Source organism: Hyaena hyaena, unplaced genomic scaffold, assembly GCF_003009895.1.
Source record: "Hyaena hyaena isolate Hyena2069 unplaced genomic scaffold, ASM300989v1 scaffold_98, whole genome shotgun sequence".
Lineage (NCBI taxonomy): Eukaryota > Metazoa > Chordata > Mammalia > Carnivora > Hyaenidae > Hyaena > Hyaena hyaena.
The window spans coordinates 827103-850267 of NW_024080730.1; the positions used below are offsets into that span (position 1 = coordinate 827103).

The 23165-nt window shown below is 44.1% G+C and overlaps 1 protein-coding gene across 5 annotated transcripts in view; it reads right to left on the minus strand.

Moving 5' to 3' along the window:
- The window catches only part of CHKA (choline kinase alpha), a 58801-nt gene that overhangs the window by 32562 nt on the left and 3074 nt on the right, over positions 1-23165 (minus strand). For all 5 annotated transcript variants that reach the window (XM_039235403.1, XM_039235400.1, XM_039235402.1 and 2 more), the window contains exon 2: positions 3183-3294. In XM_039235403.1, the coding sequence (XP_039091334.1) occupies positions 3183-3294 (112 nt within the window). The remainder of the gene's footprint in view (positions 1-3182; positions 3295-23165) is intronic.

The window sequence follows — 23165 nt, forward strand, 5'->3', positions numbered from 1 at the left end:
TGGTGAAGTCCCCGGCACGGCGTGGTGCCAGCACAGCGTCTGCGGCCCTGGCACCCAGCAGTTGCTGCCCGGCTCGGGCCCCCCGGGCTTGGGCTCTGCCTCCACCACCTTCTCTCTTGGGGCCCCTGGATTTGGTTCCCCCTGTTGTCAAGGTATTCAAATGACCAACACTTTAACAATGGCCGTTAATGTCTAAAACTGCGCCTGGCCGCCAGTGCCCCTGCCAAACACTGAAGAACTTGGGAACCAAAAATATTTATATTTGAGGCTGTAGGTTTAATATTTTGACTAAGCTTGAACTTCAACCAAAAAAGTGTCCTTGAAGTAAGGTCTCAACCAAAGGAGTATTTATACTGAAAGTGGATTCTCTCCTATAATGTGAAGGAACAGCGTTTTTTCCAACAAAAATGAGATTATTGTCTCATAAGTCAATTGTGAGACTGGAAACACACGTTTCGCTCCCCTCTGGGTACAGCCTCTGCCCTGCACGACAGATGTAGCTTTGAGAACAGCAACTGACATTTGCTGATAAGCATCAAGAAGCTAAAGGTAGAGCGTCCCCAGAAATTCAAATTATATGTAAAACATACTCCATTCTGTTAGTTTGGGAAGGATTAACTCCACTTTGAGTAGCTCTAACTATTCTATTTATTTTTGAGTTACCTAATAGGCTTTTTACTTGTTTCTTAAAAACAAATAGAAAAAGAGAATTGTTTAAACAAATTCTATTTCCAGGGGCACCTGGGTGGATCTGTTGATTGGGTGCCCGACTTCAGCTCAGGTCATGATCTCACAGTAGTGGGTTCGAGCCCCGCGTAGGGCTCTGTCTGTGCTGACAGCTCGGAGCTTTGGGCCTGCTTCGGATCCTCTGTCCCCCCCTCTCTCTCTGCTCCTCCCCTGCTCAACTGCTCTCTCTCTCTCTCCCTCTCTCTCTCAAAAACAAACATTCAAAAAAATTCTATTTCCAGACATTTTATAACATTTAAGTACTATAAGGCAGTAATTCTAGACTGCTAAAACTTCAAACAGGGGAAAATATTAATTACTGACAGTGAATGTTTATTAGTGGGGAGAGAGAACTCCTTAGTCCCAGGCTGTGCTGTTGGCGGCTTTTATTAAGTTACCCACCAGGTTAGAGCTGCACCATCCAACATGGCAGCCACCAGCTACATACCCATGACCATTGTAATTTTATTAAAATTTAAAATTCCAAGCCTTGGTCACACTTGCCACCCTTCACATGTTTGATAGCCACATGTGGCCAGTACCAGCAACCTAAACAGCACAGATCCAGAGCATTCCCTTACCCCCATCATCGAACTGTGGCTCCAGACAGAGCACAAAACCTGGCACCTGGCTTAGCACCTGGAGGAATGCACAGCACACATTTAAAACATCATTATTTAAGTTATAAACACAAATAAAAGCTTCATAAATCAGAATTAAACAAGAGTCTATATCATATACAATTCTAGCAGTTGGTTATTAAAGTATTTTAGGGGCACCTAGGTGGCTCAGTCAGTTAAGCATCCAACTCTTGATTTGGGCTCAGGTCATGATCTCACAGTTCATGGGATCAAGCCGTGAGTCGGGCTCCCGGCTGACAGCACGGAGCCTGCTTGAGAGTCTCTCTCTCCCTTCTCTTTCTGCCCCTCACCCACTTATTCCCTCTTTCTCTCAAAACAATAAATAAACATTTTTAAAATATATATATACATATTTAAAGTATTTTAAAAGTGTTACTTAAATGGAAGCACACAAATGAGCAGAAATGGGACATAATGGTTAGAAAATGTAAAAGTTCTCAAAGAAAAAAAATGGCTAAAAATTGATTTCTTTTAAAAGTACCAAAAGGGGTACACCTGGGTGGTTCAGTCGGTTGAACTCCTGACTTTGGCTCAGGTCATGATCTCCTGGCTCGTGAGATTAAGCCCCACACTGGGCTCGTGCTGACAGCTCAGAGCCTGGAGCCTGCTCCAGATTCTGCGTCTCCCTCTCTCTCTGTCCCTCTCAGCTCATGCTCTGTCTCTCTCTCAAAAATAAACAAACATGAAGAACTAAAAAAATACAAGTACCAAAAGGACATTAATTGGGTTTTTCAAAAACTGTGCTTTGAAAGAACACCTTGATTAAATAAAAAACCCAACTGGGTGGTCCACACTAGACCCCTGCAGCCTGTGGATCCTCAGCAAGGGGCGGGGGTCAGCGGCGTGCTCTATCACAGAGCGGCCTCACATCTCCTCTGCGGAGTGCACACGACTCGGATGTATCAGCTGGCTTCCAACTCTCAAATCCTCAGCACTGCACAGCTTGAAAAGGCTGAGGAAAAACTATCCAACGAAAAGGCTCGGTTACATTATGACACAGAGTGCCGATTTTAACTGTAATATTTCTGAAGATTACAAGCGAATTATTGTAGGCATGGACATAATCTGCTTATCAGATTGAATGGAGACTAGTCTCTTAAAACAATGAGAAGATTATTCTCCATTTTACGATAATCAAAATGGGCCTTTTCAGAGAAGATTTAAATGGATATCAAAATTCTACCACCGAAATATAGCAAACAAACATTTGTACAAATGGTAAATTCAGGGTATAAATAGTTAAAAAAAAAAAATCCAGACATTTGACATCTCCTGTAATTGGTTAGGACAATTCAATAAGGCACTTTAATTGAAAATTAGATTCAATTCAGTAATATAAAAATTTAGAAAGATTATGAGTCTAACAAATTCAAAGTTTTAAAGAAAGCTCAAAGGGAGGTAGTTAAAATCAGCTCCACTGAGCTCATACCTTCTCCACCGAACTCCCCGCACCCTGTAAAACCTTTCTGATTATGTGATTTAAAACAATACCTTTTCCACATTGGAATTTCTGAGCTAAAAATTTCAATGTGTGGAAAACCCAAGCATTATAACCACGACTAAAGATTTAACCAACATCATATTTTCTCTGGATATAAAGCTGAGAATATTTGTACTAGCAAAAACAGGAAATCAGAACATAACAGGATATAAGCAAAAAACCCAGTTGTGCAGCCCAATTAAAATAAAAGCAGTACATTAAAAACTAGTTTGAATAATACCATTCAAGTGTTTAAAATCTCTTCCCAGGCAAGAGGAGGAAAACTCGTCACAGGGCCTCCCCACCCCCCATCCCCACGCAGCCTACGAACTCACCATCTTTAAAATCGCCCCGTACAGCCGCAGGAGCACTTTCCGAGGCTCGTCACCAACGGTGGCCACGGTGTCGGGTAAGGAGCACTGGAACAGCATGTTACTGAGGCCACCTCTGTTGGAAGGAAGAGGCCAGAAAGCATCAGTATTTTCAAGGTCAGCTAAGCCTTCCTGGGCAACTACAGATGAGAAATCAGGGCCCCATGGGAACAGTTCTCATCGCAATCTCCATCAACGCTTGGGATACGTGCGGTATAAAAGACGGGCTCCACAGGTTTTAGATCAATTGAGGCATATTAAAAACAGGCAAATTCCCAAGTCTTTCTTCTTAGATCAGTGCTGGGGGGGGACTTTTGTTTAAATAGCATGTGTGTACCCGCACGTGGCATGTGCCTCTAGAGAATGACCTGGATGGAAGAGAACCCTGTGCAGCACTGGGAGTAGAGGAAATCCCAGATGCATTTCTTCAGGCCCATGTTCTTCCATGATCCAAAATTTCCATTCTATTCCCACAATGACCAGGCTAAAATCTCGGGACAATACTTAAACCACCTCCCCCGAGGCCTTCCACTTGAAGTATATGTAGTTCCACGTTCTTAAAAATGTCTCAACGGGGGCACTCAGTTGAGCGTCCAACTTTTGATTTCGGCTCAGGTCATGATCTCACAGTTCATGAGTTCAAGTCCCGCATCAGGCTCTGTGCTGACAGCTCAGAACCTGGAGCCTGCTTGGGATTCTGTGTCTCCTTCTCTCTCTGCCCCTCTCCTGCTTGAGCTCTGTCCCTCTCTCTCTCTCTCAAAAATAAATAAATGTTAAAAAAAAAATTTTTTTTAATTGCAACATTAATTGGTCCTTGGAGCGCTCAGCGGAAATGGGAGATCTCAGTACCCTGAACCTTGCACTCTGACTATGAGAGAGACAAGAAACAAGTTACAGGGGTCATTTAAAATAGGAAAATAATTACCTTTGGGACAACATACCTACCCGGGTTCGACATGATTGGGTAGAGAAGGTGGTTAGTTAATGCAGGAATCAAGTTCAATGAAGGAATACAAAATACAAGAAGCAACTCAACTGCAGTAGGCTTCAGAGTCCCTCAGTCCTAATCGTATCTACCTGGCAAACCTTTTTTTTTTAAATTTTTAATGTTTTATATATTTCTGAGAGAGAGAGAGAGAGAGAGGCAGCATGAGCAGGGGAGGGGCAGAGGGAGAGGGAGACACAGAATCAGAAGCAGGCTCCAGGCTCTGAGCTGTCAGCACAGAGCCCGACCTGGGACTCGAACCCACGAACTGTGAGATCTTGACCTGAGCCAAAGTCAGACGCTTAGCCAACTGGGCCACCCAGGTGCCCCAGGTCCACCAGGCAAATCTTAACTATTACATAAGCAAAGCACTATGCTGGAAGCATAGAGAGAGAGCGCGAGCTTCTCAGGCTACAGTGTTCAGCAGGTGAGCTCAGCCCTCTCCGCAGTCCTGCAGGGTGGATGCCAATAGTGACTCCCGCCTATAGATGCGGAGAACAAACAGAGCAGGGGAGCAGCAGGTATCATGCTAAGCACATAGTAGGTGCTGTGCCAGCCACACAATCACAAGAGCCTTACCTCAGGACTAGTCTGTACAAACTTGCGTGAAACAAAGGTCTTTGTCTCCTGTGGCTGCTGTAACGTACGACCACAAACTTCATGGCTTAAAACAACACAAACTTATCTTACATTTCTGGAGTTCAGACGCCAGGAAATAGGTCTTATGTGGCTAAAATCAAGATGTCGGCAGGGCTGAATATCAAAGGGATACACCACATTCCAGGAAACAGACACAAAATGACTAAAAACGGATTGACAGATGGGGCGCCAGGGTGGCTTAGTCGGTTAAGCGTCCGACTTTCGCTTAGGTCATGATCTCGCGGTTTGCGGGTTCGAGCCCCGCGTCGGGCTCTGTGCTGACTGCCAGCTCAGAGCCTGGAGCCTGTTTCAGTCTGTGACTCCCTCTCTCTCTGACCCTCCCCTGCTCATGCTGTCTCTCTCTCTCTCTCTCTCTCTCCTAGAAATAAATAAAACATAAAAAAAAAAAATTAAAAAAAAAAAAAAAACGGATTGACAGAGCTCATTGAATTTCAAAGGGTAGTGCTTCCTGGGGGAAATGAGGAACTGGGTGTTTAACAGGGACAGACTTTCAGACCAGGAAGATGAAAGTGTCCCCGAGATGGATGGTGGGGACGGCTGCACAACCATGTGAGCATCCTTAATGCCACTGACACACACAATTAAAAATGGTTAAAACTAGTACATTTCATGCTGTGACTATTTCATCACAATATTTCTTTAATTTTTTAAAGTTTAATTTCTCCATCCAACGTGGGGCTCAAACTCACAACCCCGAGTCAAGAGTTGCATGCTCTTCTGACTGAGCCAGCCAGGCACCCCTTGCAAAGTTTTTAAAAAGGAATGAAGTGTTGACACCTGCTATGACATAAATGAATCTTAAAAACATTATGCTCGGTGAAGGGTGCCTGAGTGGCTCAGTCAGTTGAGCGTCCGACTTTGGCTCAGGCCATAATCTTGCAGTTCATGAGTTCAAGCCCCGCATCAGGCTCTGTGCCGACAGCTCAGAGCCTGGAGTCCACTTTGGATTCTGTGTCTCCCTCTCTCTCTGCCCCGCCTCCCTGGCGTGCACTTGGTCTCTTTCAAAATAAATAAACATTTGAAAAAAACAAAATCATTATGCTAGTTGAAAGAAACTAGTCACAATATTATGTGATTCCCTTCATATGAAATATCCAGAACCAGGGAATCTATAGACAGAAAGTAGGTCAGTGAGTGACTAGGGCTGAAGGGGCCAGCGTTTCATTCCAAGATGATGGAAAATGTTCTAAAACTGACTGTGGAAGCGGCACCTGGGTGGCTTAGTCGGTAGAGCACCTGACTTCGACTCAGGTCATGATCTCGTGGTTCATGAGTTCAAGCCCCACATTAGGTGCACTGCTGTCAGCAGAGAGCCCACTTAGGATCCTCTATCCCTCTCTCTGTGCGCTTCCCCCCCCACCCCGCTTGCATTCTCTCAAAAATACATAAAACATTTAAAAAAATGTTTTAATGTTTATTCATTTCAGAGAGAGGGAGAGAGACAGACAGAATCCAAAGCATGCTTCAGGCTCCAAGCTGTCACCACAGAGCCGGATACAGGGCTCGAACCAATGAACTGGGAGATCATGACCTGAGCCAGAGTCAGATGCTTAATCAATTGAGCTACCCAGGTGTACCAAACAATTTTTTAAAAAGACAGCTATTTTTAAAAAAAGGACTATGGGATGACAGTTGCCCTACCAGTGAATATACTAAAAACCAGCAGATACATACACTTTAAATGGGCGAACTGTATGGTATGTGAACTATATCTCAATAAAGCAGTTTTTAAAAAAGAAAAATGACTTTTTTCCTATGTAATGATTTTTTCTTAACCAATTAAGAAAACTTAACCCCAACTGAGCCTGGAAGCACACGGGAAGGTGTGGAGAGGACTCAGGGAGCCTTGACCTTCCTTCTCCGCGCAGGGCAACGCCTCTGCTGGGCAGCTTATCAGAATCACCCTGCCACACACCCCTGGCTCCCAGGCGACAGAACAGGCATTCCATCAGTTAAAAGCCCTCGTTCTCCTTCCTGTCACACACTCGTGAGAGTTCAGTCAACAGCGGGAGCAAACAGATGAGCTACTGTTCTAAATTGTGTAACGCCATTCAGAGTTTAATCCCGTACTCCTAGGGGAGGCAGGCCGGCTAGCTTGGCCAGAAACAAGCCCACAACCTGGAAACCCTTCGCCTCCTGAATTATCTGTAGCCCTTGTTGCTCAATAGGCTGTAGCGGCAGGAAGTAAACCGTTGATTTTTTTTTAGTGACAAGCAAGATAAAGGAAACAAGGCCATTACCATGGATGACCCAAACTGTGAGAAACCACCAGGACAAAAACCCAGTTACCAATGGAGCCAAGCAACACGACAAGGAACGAGAAGAGATGTTGGGAAGAGGCGCCCCAGACGTGGTAGCAAAACTACAGCAGCCCAACTGCCACATGATCTGTCAAGCTATGCTCCACAGCAAAAGCCCAGAAACTCTCAAGGACTCACACGAGTGGCAGAACTGCTTTATAATAAACATGTGTCACAGTCAAGCTCTGCAGACACGAGACACTCAAGTAAGTAAAAATATCAAATAAAACGAAACGAACACAATTATTTCACAATCAACCCACGGAAGCCACCCGCCGCAGGTGGGCAAGCCCCAAGGCGCCACTGGCAGGCACCCTCACCAGGCCGAGAGTGCGTCACCCACCCTGTGCACAGGCCTCTAACACAGAGCCAATGGACTAAGGGGCCGAACGAAGAGCTTCAATCAGATGTTAAAATGATCATTTCGATTTCTCTTGATATAGAGCTAATCAGGAATTAACTTAAAATGAAGAACAATGACTCCTCTAATGGAGCACACGTAGAAACAAAAAGGCAACATGCAGAAGAATGAAAGTAGACCATTTTCTCATACCATACACAAAAATAAACTCAAAATGGATAAAGGACCTGAATGTGAGACAGGAAACCATCAAAACCCTAGAGGAGAAAGCAGGAAACAACCTCCTTAACCTCAACCGCAGCAATTTCTTACTTGACACATCCCCAAAGGCAAGGGAATCAAGAGCAAAAATGAACTATTGGGACCTCATCAAGATTAAAAGCTTCTGCCCGGCAAAGGGAACAATCCATAAAACTAATAGGCAACCACAGAATGGGAAAAGATAGCTGCAAATGACAAATCAGATAAAGGACTAGTATCCAAAATCTATAAGGTACTCACCAAACTCCACACCCGAAAAACAAACAACCCACCGAAGTAATGGGCAGAAGATATGAACAGACACTTCTCCAAAGAGGACATCCAGATGGCCAACAGACACATGAAACGATGCTCAGCGTCCCTCCTCATCAGGCAAATACAAATCAAAACCACACTAAGATACCACCTCACGCCGCTCAGAGTGGCTAAAATGAGCAAATCAGAGGACTCTAGATGCTGGCGAGGATGTGGAGAAACGGGCACCCTCCTACACTGTTGGTGGGAATGTAAACTGGTGCAGCCCCTCTGGAAAAGAGTGTGGAGGTTCCTCAAAAAACTAACAACAGAACTCCCCTATGACCCAGCAATAGCACTGCTAGGAATGTACCCAAGGGATACAGGAGTGCTGATGCATAGGGGCACATGGACCCCAATGTTCACAGCAGCACTCTCCACAATAGCCAAACCATGGAAAGGACCTAAGTGTCCATCAACAGATGAATGGATCAAGAAGATGTGGTTTATCTATACCATGGAATACTACATGGCAATGAGAAAGAATGAAATCTGGCCATGTGTAGCAACATGGATGGACCTTGAGGCTGTTATGCTGAGCGAAATAAGTCAGGCAGAGAAGGACAAATACCATATGTTTGCACGTATAGGAGGATTAGGAGGAACTTAACGGAGGACCGTAGGGGAGAAGAAGGGGGGAAATGGTGGGGAGAGGGAGGGTGGCAAACCATGACAGACTCTTGAATGCGGAGCACAAACTGAGGGAAGATGGGGTTGGGGGGGAGGGGAAGGGGGTGATGGGCATGGAGGAGGGCACTTGTGGGGATGAACACTGGGTATTATATGGAAACCAATTTGACAATAAACTATTTTAAAAAAAAAAAAGGCTACCGTGGCAGAACAAAGCAAAGACCCCCAGGCTGAAGACCTATGGCTGACGAGTTTCTGAGCTAAAGAAGGTGGTGTGTTAAAATGAAGGCACAGAGCAACCCCAGGGCCACCGTGCTGCCTTCATCACATTCGCTCGGAAGGGCGACCCCCCACCACAAGCAATGAAGTCCGGTGACCTGGGCATGTTTTTAAAGACTCGGGTTTTATCCGTTTTACTAGAACAACTAAAGTAGGCTCCTTATGACGTGCAGTAAATTGTTGGCCTTTCAGATTTCAGAATTCACGTTCCAAAAAATCTGGTTAATACGGATCTTAAAGACGCCCAAAATAAAAAATATAACAAGCTACCCAAAGTCTATCATTTGAACATAACAACTTTGAACACTCTGGGTTGCTGTTTTGTGCTGTTTTGTTTTTTAAGTAGGCTCCATGCCCAACATGGGGCATGAACGCATGATCCTGAGATCAAGAGTCACATGCTCTATGCACTGAGCCAGGCAGGCGCCCCTACATATTCTGGGTTTTTTATTTGTCATTTTCCTAAGCTCCTCTTTTCCTACTTCTTTCTTGTTAATGAAAATTAGAATCATCCTATAATGTTCCTTTTCTCTTTATATTATGAGCATTTCCCACCAACTCAGCATTAAAAACACAATTTTTAATCATGCATACAATTTCATCTTAAAGACTGAGCATGGTTTATTTAGCCAAGAGCTGACTGCTGCAGACAGTGGACTTCTCCATAACTGTTTACTTCTAGCCATAACTCTGTGGTATGGACACCTGAGCATCAACCTTTACGCACAATCTGATGACACCCTTTGGTTACAGCTGGTTTTTCTGGGTCGAAGGACACTAACATTTTAAAATTCTTGCTGCCCATTGCCAAAGTATCCTACACACAAGCCACTCCCTCCTCGCCTGTCAGCAACATCACAACTCCTGCCTCGTATACTTGACTGACTCATCAGTGGAGAATCAACATACCAAATATTATTTTCTAGAACATCAAATTGCTAGTAAGGATAACTAATAATAAAAAACTTGCACAGGACATATCTGTAGGTACATCAATACAGAAAAAAATAGTTATTAAATAAACTATAAAACATGCTTAGAGCTAGCAGCTTTATTTAAATGACTTCTTGGCAACAAGCATCAATGATTTTCCCCCAAGCTGATAAATGTCAATCCATTACTCTCCCCAGAAAGCCATAAAATTAATTGCACTAACCACTAAGAGGAGAAGAGAAAATTAGAAAATGTAAAGTACCAGTTAATCTAAAAATTCAGTTGACTCAGAAATGGGTCAAAGATACTATGTCACAGAAGGCAACATACTAATCGACAATTATTTCTTTTTATCAACGATTATCAAAAAGAACCTTGAGAAACCCCACAAAACCATTTCAAAACAAAAACTGCTCCATGTAACACTAAGATCTGGTATCTGACACTACTTGCTCTCAAAGTTCCTTATGGCAAAACCCTTCAACCACACAGACACAGAACCCAGCACCTCTCTCGTCCCCAGGGTTCCACTGTCCCAGCACCCTGGGCATCGTAAAGACTGTCAGGAGAAACATTCCAGAATAAAGTCCAGAGAAGGGAAGCTTGCTAACCCCCGCCTCTTGCCCTTTGCCCTCCTCCCACAAGACGCCCTTCCATGCTGTCCACACTCTCCCGGCTTTTCAAAGTCTTTTCACTTCTGCTTTAGCAGCTACGGCTCTCTCCCCACGAGGGGGCTTCCGCAGGGCCTCATCCTGAATTCCGCCACTGAGCCGACAGGCCAAAGGCAGGAAAAGGAAGAGAGTCAGACAGAAAGACTCAGAAAAGACGGCATTTTCAATAGCTCATGGGCAGGAGAAAGCAGTCCACTTCCAACCATTCCTTCAGGCACGGGTTGCCTCCCCAGTGACCGTACACACCCCCTACAGAACCCTAGGCTTCCTTAGTCACAATCCACAAGTGGACAAAGGGCCACTCATACACCAGATCTGCCTGCAGTTCTCATTAGTGACGTGGGGTCCCTGAAAAAGGTCAGAGACACCTGCAAGATTCTTGGGTTTCTCCACATGACCCTGCTCTCGATGTCCCCTGGTCCTGGACTGCGACGGGATGTATTCTGCACAGAGTTCCAATGCACAGGCATATCCGACTGGATTTGAGGGTAGGAATGTCTCTGGACTACTACCGATCTCAAACACAGGACTGAGCAACACACTCGGAGTCATCCAGAATCCTTGTGCACATACCTGACAAGCAATAGGTACTGTTATAAAGAGCCACTCCTCACAAAAAATCTGGGCAAAAATAGGGACAGGAGAACACAATCTCCTGCCAAAACTGACGTGTATATCTGAGTGAATATTAGAAATAACCATCACACTGTAGGAACCGCAATGGAAAGGAGACTAGAAGATCAGACAGGAGGCTGATTATTAACACTATTAACATTTTAATTTCCAGCAAACTATTCTACTTCTCCGGGCCTCCGGGGCTAAGAACACCTCTCTCCTTAGGACCGCTACCCAGATTAACTGAGATGAACGTGATCAATATAGTATCTAGCAATAGCAAGCACTTAATAAATGCAATATTTTATTAGAGTGATTACCTTAGAAAACAGAAGTTCTAGTATTTAAACTATCATGAAACGATCAAAATCATATTTAAGTTAAAATATAAAATCACATACCTACTTAAAAGAACACAGCAGCTCAATAAATACCAATATAAAACAATCTGAGATATAGTGTTGCTTTTAGCACCAAAAAAAAAGGTGCTCTATTGTAAGAGCACCTTTAACTTTTTTTTTCAATTGGAAGTTTTAAAGAAGAGGAGGTAGCTACATGTTCTTAGCCCTGCACACTGCCTGATACATGGTAGCTCTCAGTATTTGTTGAAGGAATGAATACACCCAAATATACTAATACAGGCAAAGCATCTCTCTGGAAGAATGTTCAAGAACCTAAGAACATTGCTTGCCTCTAGAGAGGGGCACTGGGGTCAGAGGTGACAGAAAGATTTATGGTATATCCTTTCATAATGTTTGAATTTGAAAACCAGTACAGATTACCTATTAAAAATATTTTTATTTTTTTAATTTATTTATTTTTTTTTATATTTTTATTTATTTCTAGGAGAGAGAGAGAGACAGCATGAGCAGGGGAGGGTCAGAGAGAGGGAGTCACAGACTGAAACAGGCTCCAGGCTCTGAGCTGGCAGTCAGCACAGAGCCCGACGCGGGGCTCGAACCCACGAACCGCGAGATCATGACCTAAGCGAAAGTCGGACGCCCAACCGACTAAGCCACCCAGGCGCCCCAAAAATTGTTTAAACAAAATGAACAAAAATAACCCTTGTTTTTCCCCAACTGTCTTCTGTAATCACTTTACAAATAAAAGGAATGCTCCAGGAGGGAGCTGGCCCACTTGACTGAATTTCCTGGTTAATCATCCAGTAGGTGTGAAGAAGCATCATCCTAACTGCAAGACAATTACAGGTTAACAAAGAAAATATTCTTGTTGAAAATCTAAAATTCCTTCATACCTCCCTCCACTCCTGCATTAAATCTAACTTGCAAATATGATGTGTCTGTTAATGATCTGAGCCCCTTGATGATCTGAACATGAAATATCACCACAGAACTATGGAGGCAAGAAAGACATCACAAAAAGGAACTCAGATTTGAGTGGCTTCCAAAGCACAACAAGGAATGTTTTTAATTCTTAGATAATCCTGGGGCGCCTGGGTGGCTTAGTCGGTTAAGCGTCCGACTTTCGCTTAGGTCATGATCTCGCGGTTCGTGGGTTCGAGCCCTGCGTCGGGCTCTGTGCTGATTGCCAGCTCAGAGCCTGGAGCTTGTTTCAGTCTGTGACTCCCTCTCTCCTGACCCTCCCTGCTCACGCTGTCTCTCTCTCTCCTAGAAATAAATAAAACATTTAAAAAAATTAAAAAAAAAAAAGACTATCCTATGCACGCTAGCAAGAAAACACCAGATAAATTTAAAAATATTCTTTTCATTAAAATTATAAAGAGCGATGGATGCTCTTACTCTTAATGAACTACACTCTTCAGAGGAGCAAGTCCCTCATAGGTGAGCAAAGAATGGCCGTCANTTCAGTCTGTGACTCCCTCTCTCTCTGACCCTCCCCTGCTCACGCTCTCTCTCTCTCTCTCTCTCCTAGAAATAAATAAAACATAAAAAAAAAAATTCTTAGATAATCCTGCATCTTATTTTTACATTTTAAGAGAATAAAATAAGTCACAGAGATGAAAAGTGCAACATAGAGTATACAGTCAATAATGACAACATTTTTTAGTGACAGATGTAGGCCACGCTCATCATGGTAAGCACTGAATAATGTGCAGAATTGTTGAACCTCATGTTGTACCTGACACTAATATAACCCTGTGTGTTAATTATACTTCGATAAGAAAATAATTTTTAATTAAAAAAAAAAAAGAGTCTTAAAACAGAAGAACCCAGAGATACCACTTAAACCATGACTTCTCAAACTCTCCCATCAAAGTGTTTCAAATGCCAGGTTAGAAATATGCTTGCTCTCTCATAAATATATATACATATCCAGGCAGTATCTTCTCTTCTACTCCATAATATACCAGTTTTCTGTTTTAACAAACACAGCTGGTCAATGCAAACTACTCTCTGAATCTGTGAATACAATTAGCTTTCTGGCGAGATTTATAAGATTACATTGTGGCCGGAGTACTAATATAGGTATTCTAGTTTGATAAGCACAAATCTAACCCTTTACTTGATTTTATGGACAAGGGAGTGGTTAAAAAAAAAAAAAAAAAAAGAACAAGGAAAATTTTTAGTAAACTGGGCCCCAGTTCATTGGGCCTTTTACTGCCAATTTCCTGCCTCAAATCACATAACAGATAATATTCTAGGTACTTTTCAGGTCTCCTTTTTAGCCCTGCATTTCTTGATAGTTTTAAAACTGCCTAAATGAATTTTATCCATTATCAATCTATAATAAAGGCTCATCTGCTTCTGGATGAATTTTCCAACTCTCAACTTCAGAGAACTAGACTTTTTTCTCCCCCAACTTGTCTCTCTCTACATCAGCTCCATCCATTGTTCCAAAGCTGCCAGCACATCCCTTTCCAACAGAAGTCTAAGATGCTAGACAGGAAAGCAGCTCAGGGAAATGTACATGTTACCTATACCTGAGACAAATCCACAAAATCCCCAAACCTGGCAGCGCACAAAATAAATCAAGCTCCTCTTAATTTGCTACTAGATCATCACCATTCAAACAGGCTACTCTAACATGTAGCCATAAAGTACAATTAATTCCCAGACATAACAGCAATGGGTAGATTTTCAAGGAAGGGGAAGGTAAAATGGACACTTCTCCCCTACATGGTAAATGAGACAATGCCACCGACTTTGGTCACCTTTTAGGGCACGGCTGTTCTTCACCTGAAGGCCAGCAGTGGCTGAAGTGCTCCCCTTTGAAACACAGAGAACAAGTCACTTGAAGTGACCCAACCATAAAGAGAGGAAGCAAAGGAAGGTGGCTACTGCTGCCACAGCTGGACAAGCCACCTCTCTACTTTCAACAGTTCAGACTGTCACGTGGGACAGCACAGTGCTGCCCGTAAACCCCTCACCCCCTCTCCAGGAATTAAGTCGCAGGAACAAGCTGTCATCTTAGGTCCACAGCACATACAGAGGAAACAAAGGCCACTTCACAAATCCATCCAAACTTTCCACCCACCTTACCAAAAACTCTGAATGCTACCATCAAGTGCTGGCCATGAAAACTTATTCAATTTTGTTGCTCTGTAAAGTTCACATAGCTTGTAAATACACTCCATGCATGAAAGAAAGTCAAAGGACACCTGGCTGGCTCAGCTGGTACAGCACGTAATTTATGTCAGGATTGTGAGCTGGAGCCCCACACTGGGTGTAGAAATTACGTAAAATAATATTTGAAAGAAAGGAAGAAAGGAAGGAAGAAAGGAAGAAAGAAAGGGGCACCTGGTGGCTCAGTTGGTTAAGCATCTGACTCTTGGTGTGGTTCAGGTCATAATCTCACAGTTCATGGGTTTAAGCCCTGTGTCGGGCTCTGTGCTAACAGTGTGGAGACTGCTTGGGATCCTCTCTCTCTGCCCCTCCCCTGCTCCTGCTCACTCACTCTTTCTCAAAATAAATAAGTAAATGTTTTTAAAAAAGAAATTATAAACAAAAAAAAAATAGTTAACAATAAAAATAAATAAATAACAGGAAGACAAACTGGAGTTGATGAGATCATCAAAACCTTCTTAGCCCCGGGGAAAAAAGCTTAACAGTCCAGTAGATGCGATTTATTTGAGCTGCCTCATGTGACCCACAACAGCATCAGGAAGCTGGCAGACACAGTATAGATCTTAGGCACTTATGAATGTCATATCCTGCGATTCAAGTACCGGTTTGTAGGTTAAGAAGCAGTGGGTGATTTTGTGGAAGAACAAGTTTTAACTACAAGTTATAAGGCAAACATACAGGAGAGAGCTTCTGAGCTAGTCTCTGCATTGGCGGCTAGGAGTGGCTTCAACGTTTTCAACTCTTTATGCTATAGAGTATATTTTTCTAAAGTTTTGGAGTATAATCACTTCTTTAGATAGGGTTTACTGTGTAATACAGCTTTTACTTTAGGAATACACATTTAAATAGCTTTAAAAATGGCTCTCAACCTTTATGTGTAGACTTAGCAGGTCTCAAAGAGGTCACTTAATTTCTATTTTATTCCACAGCATTCTAAGCAGGAAAACTCCATGCTATCGTGATACAACTTAGTGGAGTGCCCAAAGTCCTGCTGAAGTCTGACATTCCTAATGTCAAACAGCTACATACATTTTCTCCCCAATTTTTCAACAGCCACTTTTTAAGTTTGTTTTATTTATTTATTTATTCATTTTTAAAGTAGGCTCCAAGCCCAGCATGGAGACAAAACGGGGCTCGAACTCATGCCTGTGAGATTAAGAGTTGGCCTGAGATCAAGAGTTGGATGCTTAACCTTACTGAGCCGCCTAGGGGCCCCTTTTTTCTTCTTCATTTTCTTCTTCATTGTTTTTAGTCACCTCTACATTCAACGTGGGGCTTGAACTTACAACCCCACCATCAAGAGCCAGCCAGGCGCCCCTCTTTTTTTTTCCAATCTTTAAATTGTGATAAAATACACATGACAACTTACCACCTCAACCATCTTTGAGTGCACAGCTCAGTGGCATTAAGTATATTCACACTGTTTTGCAACCACCACCAGAAAGTCTCTAGAACTCTCTGTATCTTGCAAAACTGAAACTGAGCCCATTAAGCACAGACTCTCCATTCTCCCCTCCCCCAGCCTCTGGCAACCACCATCTACTTGGTCTTTAGGATGTGACTCCGCTAGAGATCTCACACAAGTCAAATCACAGGTCTTTCTAAGACTGGCAATTATTTCACTTAGCACGGCCTCAAGGTTCATCCACGTGGTAGCATGTGTCAGAATCTTCTGCTTTCAGGGGCGCCTGGGGAGCTCAGTCAGTTGAGCGTCCGACTCTTGATTTAGGCTCAGGTCATGAACTCAGCGTCATGGGACCAAGCCGAGCATGGAGCCTGTTGAAGCTTTCTCTCTCTCCTCTCTCTCTCTCTCTCTCTCTGTATCTCTCCCTCTGCCCTTCTCCCAGACAGGCTCGAGGGCGTTCTCTCTCTCAAAGTTAAAAAAAAAGAAAAAAGACTCTCCTTTTTAGGGTTAAAAAATATTCCACTGGAAAAGGATTCATAACTAGGTGCATCTGCTCAGTGTTGAGGGAATGATAAACCCAAGAACTTGCCTGCTCCAGAGAAATCTTTAACAGAAGATTTGCACCTGCTACACTAAGATGGGGACTTATCTGGTCTGCACCTAACTAACCGTATTCTGCTAAAAAAGCAAAAAAAGCCCCCTGAAACATCTGCAAATTGCCCACAAGTAACGGCGTGTCAAGTCCAGCACACAAAGGACTCAGTCTCCCCGGGGCTCACTGCCTGGAACCAAAAGGTTTCACTTTTTCTCAAAGTCAAATGACTAGGAGGGAAAAAACCCAATTCAAACATAACCACTATCTCCATAGAGAAGGGACTGGCAAGAACAAAGGACTGGATGCATAGAAAGTACGAGACCCTGAAATACCAAAATAGCCAATGAATTTGGAAAACAAAAGAAATAAGGAAGGGAAAAGTCGATCTTTGCAAAATTTCTTCTAACCATCTACAACTCAACTTGAAATAATCCTGGCTCAGGAGGGAGGGCTGGGGGGAGAAGGGCACACTGAGGAAAACGGCAGCATCGGTGTGTGGTAATCAGGAACAGGTGCCCTAACCCCAAGCCTGGAGGCAGAATTAAGAGAAACAGCCTTTGACCTTGGTGAGCTGGCTCCCACAGACAGCTGCGTGGCCTTGGGCAAGTTACTGATGCCTTTTAAGCCCGTCTTCTCACCATGAAATAACGCGTGTCTGGCAGGGGCTCTGTGGCGATCCCGTGAGGTACCACCAGCTGCTCATCAGGAGCAACGGCGAAGCGAAGGTTCGTCTGTTCAGAGTGGGCCAGACGGATGAAAGGGTAAAGCGGGACCTGAGTCCCGTATCCCAAGGGCTGCTCAACCCTGGCACTGTTGACACTCGGGGCCTGAGAGTTCTCTGCTGGAGGAAGGGGAGGGGCTGTCCTTTGTACCGTAAGATGGTTAGCGGTTTCCTTGCCCTCCACCCACTAGATGCCAGTAGTGCCACCACCACAATCACCACCCATTCGTGACAATCAAAATGTCCCACAGAAAAGGTTCCTAAAATACGCATTTCTTTTTTTTTTTTTTTTTTTAGTTTATTTCTTTATTGGGAGAAAGAGAGCAAACAGAGGAGGGGCAGAGAGAAAGGGAAAGACAGAGAATCCCAAGCAGGCTCCATACTGTCAGTGCAGAACCCGACACAGGGCTCAAACTCACAAACCATGAGATCATTACCCGAGCGAAAACCAAGAGTCGGATGCTTAACTGACTGAGCTCCCCAGGCGCCCCCCTAAAATACCCATTTCAAGCGATAGTCTTAGCATCTTTGGAAAGTAGCAAGCTGCTGCCTGCTCTTTTCACCGGAGAGGTTCCTCCACCTTTCAGAGTTCAGGGTTACTGCCACTGTCTTCACAAAGTGCTCCCACACCACTCCTAGCTCACATGGACCTCCCAGACCTTATTTTTCTTACTGTTTCATCATCAGCCCCTGGGTTACTGGGACACTCATAAAAAGTACCAGGCACAGTGAGATGTGTAAATATGTTATGAAAGACACAGAGTGGTGCCTGGCTGGCTCGGTCAGTAGGACATGCAACTCTGACCTCGGGGGTTGTGAGTTTAAGCTCCAGGTTGGGTACAGAGCTTGCTTACATATATACATACATCCCTTGTGAAAGACACGTACAGTACAACCTTGTTGTGGACACAAAACAGACTCCTGAAAAGCTACAGACAAGGGCTGTCCAAGGGCAAGACAAGATTCTCTGCCAGCTAATAGAGGATGGTGAGAGTGGAGGGGGTGAGGCTGGCTGCCAGGGCTCCACTGCAAGGAAAAACCCAGAAGAACACGGGCATTGGTATCAGAGCTGGACAAGCTAAGAGACTGGACTGGAAAAAAAAAATCCTGGAACTAATAAGAATTACAGCAAGGTTGCAGGATACAGAGTTAACATAAAAGTCCATCACTTTCCCCTATACTAGCAATGAACAAGTACAAGTTAAAGTTAAAAATATATTACCATGTATATCAGCAACCAAAAAATGAAAATTTAAGTTTAAATGTCACAAAATACGTACAAGATCTGTAAGAAAAAAATACAAAACTCTACTGAAAGATAGCAGAGAACTAAATAATATGAAGAAATAGTCCATGTCCATGGACAGGAAGACTCAATACTGCCCAGATGTCAATTCTGCCCTTGATGTGTAGATTCAACAAATCCCAATCAAAATCCCAGTATTGGCAAACTGACTCGAGTTTACACAGAGGCCAAAACACCCAGAACAGCCAATTCGGTTTTAAAGGAGAAGAACAAAGCCAGAGGACTGACACGACCTGACTTCAAAACTTACTACAAAGCTGCCTAATCAGGACTGTGTGGTGTTGGCAAGAGATGGACAAACAGATCGATGGAACAGATTGCAGAGCCCAGAAATAGATCCACATAGATACAGTCCACAGATCTTGACAAAGAGCAAAGGCAATTTAGTAGAGAAAGGACAGCCTTAACAAATGGTGCTGGAATGACTAGACATTCACATTTAAAAAATGAAATCGGGACACAGACCTTGCATCCTTCACAAAAGTTAACCCCAAACGGATCCTAGGTGTAAATGTAAAATGCAAACCTACAAGCCAGACTATAACAGGCAATCTTCTAAATGACCTTGGTTACGGTGATTACATTTTAGATACCACACCAAAGGCAGGATCCATAAAAGAAATAATTGATAAGCTGGACTTCATTAAAATTTAAAACTTCTCCACAAATGATGTCATTCAAGAAAATAAGATGACAACCACAAACTGTAAGAAAAAAGACACAAAGAGCTCTGAGATCCTAACAGTAAGAAAATAAATAACTCGATTTAAAAAATGGGCAAAAAACCTAAACACACACCTCACCAAAGAAGATATGCATGCAGAAGGCAAGAAAGCATATAAAAAGATGCTCAACATCGTATGTCCTTAGGAAATCACAAATTAAAACAACGAGACACCAGGGGCGCCTGGGTAGCTCAGCCAGTTAAGTATCGGACTTCAGCTCAGGTTATGATCTCATGGTTGGTAAGTTCGAGCCCCAAGTCAGGCTCTGTGCTGACAGCTCAGAGCTTGGAGCCTGCTTTGGATTCTGCATCTCCCTCTCTCTCTCTGCCCCTCCCCGGCTCACACTCTGTCTCTCTCTCTCTCTCAAAAGTAAATACACATTAAAAATTTTTGTTTAAACGAGACACCCACACACACCTGTTAGAGTGGCCAAAATCTAGACCACTGACCCCGAATGCTGGCGAAGGTGTGGGGCCACCACAGCTCTCGCTCGCTGCTGGCGGGAACACAAGATGGTGCAGCCGCTCTGGAGGACAGACTGGTGGTTTCTTAACAAAACAAAACATGCTCTTACCACAGAATCCAGCAACTGCACACCTTCATATTTACTCAAAAAAGCCGAAAGCGTCTGTCCGCACAAGAAGCTGCACGGGGTTATTTACAGCAGCTTTATTCCGAACTGGCAAAACCAGGAGGCAGCCCAGAGGTCCTGCGGTAGGGAACGGGTGGACCGTGGCCCGTCCGTGTGGCATCGTGTTCAGTACTAAAACGAAATACACCACCAAGCCATGAGGAGACTTCTAAATGCATCCTGTTAAGTGAAAGAAGCCCTTCTGAAAAGGCTACACACTTCATGCTTCCCATCATGGGACATCTGAGGAGAGGAGTTGGGAGGAGAGAGGGATAAACAGCAAGACAGAGGGCGTTCAGGGCAGAGAAGCTACTCCGCAGGTTGCTACGATGGTGGAAATGTGTCATCAAACACTTCTCCAAACCCACAGAATGCACAGCACTGGAAGTGACCCTTAGTGTAAATCTCAGACTTTGCGTGATGGTAATGTGTTGACGTAAGCTCACTGATTTTAACAAATGGACCGCTCTGGTGGTGGGGGGGCGGGGGGGTTCAACAGTGCTGCAGGCTGTGGTAGGGCAGGGGGCATATAGGAGCTCTCGGTACTTTCTGCTCAATTTGGCTGTGAACCTGAAACCATTCTAAAAAAATTAAGTTTATTTTTTCTAAGTAAACTCTATGCCCAATATGGCGCTCGAACTCAAGACCCGGAGACCAAGAGTCACGTGCTCCACTAAGCCAGCCGGATGCCCTGAGTTTATTAAATTTTTTTTTTAAAAGTAAGGCCACTTAAGGGACCCAGTTTTCACACTAATTAGTAAAAACAAAATGTAAATGAAATATCTTGGAAAATGAAACTAAAAGTTATTTATAACAGAACTTAAGTTATAATGCAACTGTGCCCATAAGGGAATTTTGGCATAATTTTATCCAAAACTTAATGATGACCCCACAAACCATAATTCACTCCCTGTTTGACTTTTATTGCATCATTCTGCAAATATATCTATGGACTTGGCCAGTCTTTTCAAGGGCTTCTCTGTTTTTTTGATGTTTAAATGATTCTATTGTGAAGGGCTCATGGTATCATCTCACCATCAATTTTCAGCTGTTAGTGGGTCTGTGGGATATAATGTGTCAACAGGTACGTGTGAAACTTTAACAGCTCTCAAACCATTCTTCCATCAAACTTCAGGAAATCTGGCCAAGATCTGCAATTTCATTTCACAACTGATTGTGACTATTCTCAATCAGCAATAAGAGCGATAACAAACATTTGACTTGATGGGCCTGGACAGAAGTTAGGGTACAGCTGTGACGGCTGGGCATGGGCAAAATTTTCAAGCGGTCGGTTTGCTGATGACAATTTCTATGTTACGGTGATTCTTCTCTTTCCCTATACCACTCCCAGCTAAAAGACTCAGGCAAACAAGTCAGATTACAGAGACCCCTGCCATCAATCACATTGAAAGGATAGCAAGTAGGCCAATTTAAGCTAAAATCCAGCGCCAACCACGAGTCAGGCACTAATTCCGTTGCTGGAGACACGAGGAAATGCCCTCCAGGAATTCAATCTAACATGGGAGTCAAAGAATAAACAGACAGATGTGGTAAAGTGCTGTTGCCGTGAAGGTGCGTATGTTTATGAAACGCTATGGAAGACACATACATGGGGAGAAGTAAATTCTGCTTCTCCCTAAGTGAGGCCTCAAAGGAGGAAGTTTAAAAGCAGACACCAGGCTGCCAAGCAGAGTATAAGAGCTAAGAAAGGCATGGAGCCTGAAAACACAAAGCTCATTCAGGAAATGCAGGGTCCAGTGCAACTGGCTCACTGTTCCTTGCTGCTGGTAAAGAGGGAAGAGCGATTTTTAAACAACAGCAACAAGAGCAAGAAAGCGCCACTCTACAAAGGAAGGCTGGGGCACAAGCTGACAGCATATACACAAGTTTGGATTTTCATCTCCAGCTACAGGAAGCCGCGGTAAACTTTCAGAACTAGAGTAACAGGGGCGCCTGGGGGGCTGTCGGTTAAGCGTCCGACTTTGGCTCAGGTCAGGATCTCATGGCTCATGAGTTTGAGCCCCACATCGGGCTCTGTGCTGCCAACTCAGAGCCCGGAGCCTGCATCGGATTCTGTGTCTCCCTTTCTCTCTGCCCCTCAGATGCTCACGTTCTGTCTCTCTCTCTCTCTCAAAAACAAACATTAAAAAAATTTTTTTAAATAAGAGTAACAATATTTGAGAAATACCTGGCAACAAGCTCTACAGTGGATTAGAGGTGGGGGGACCCAAAGCTCCAGGACTCCCACTGGTGCCTCCAGTTACAGGGTCTAAGCAAGGGCAAAGGCCTGGGTTCCTGGCCTCAGAAACAGCAAAGCCAAGAGACAGTGGGTGTGACCAGGTGTCAGCTGTCACTGCAAGCAGAGGAGGGGCCTCTGGGGGAGTGCAAAGGTGGCAGCGGTCCCGCGGCTTCGGCCAGCTGCTGTTACGACTCCGAGACAGAAGGCAACAAAAGCACCTTCCAGGGTGGGAAGGAGCAGAAGGGTTAAATGTGGAGCAGACTAGACGGACTGAGTCGAGGCGATGAGGCCTGATAAACCGCCGCGCGCAGACCAGCACTCAGTAAACAGCTGAGAGACGGCAAAGTGTCAATAACACACGACAGCCAGAGACACGGGAACCACCACCTGCCTGTGGAGGGCCACTGTATCTCAGCCCAGAGGACCCCCTTCCTCACTCTGAACTGTCTCTTTTGCTCCCCGCCTTTTTTTGAGAGAAAGAGAGACAGAGGGCACAAGTGAGCGAGGGGCAGAGAGAGAGAGAGAGAGAATCCTACAAGGGGCAGGAGGTGAGGGGTGAAAGAGGGAGGGAGAGGAAGAGAGAGAGAAGAGAGAGCGGGGTTCATCAGAAATGGGGCTCGAGCTCAAGAACCAAGAGATGATGACCTGAGCCAAAGTCAGATGCTTAACTGACTGAACCACCCAGGAGCCCACCTCTTTTGCCCCTTTTTAAAGCTGAGCATCACCCATTTCCCATCTCCTAAAGCACCACTGTTCGCTTTATGAAACCCATTCCAGAATTACATTCTATT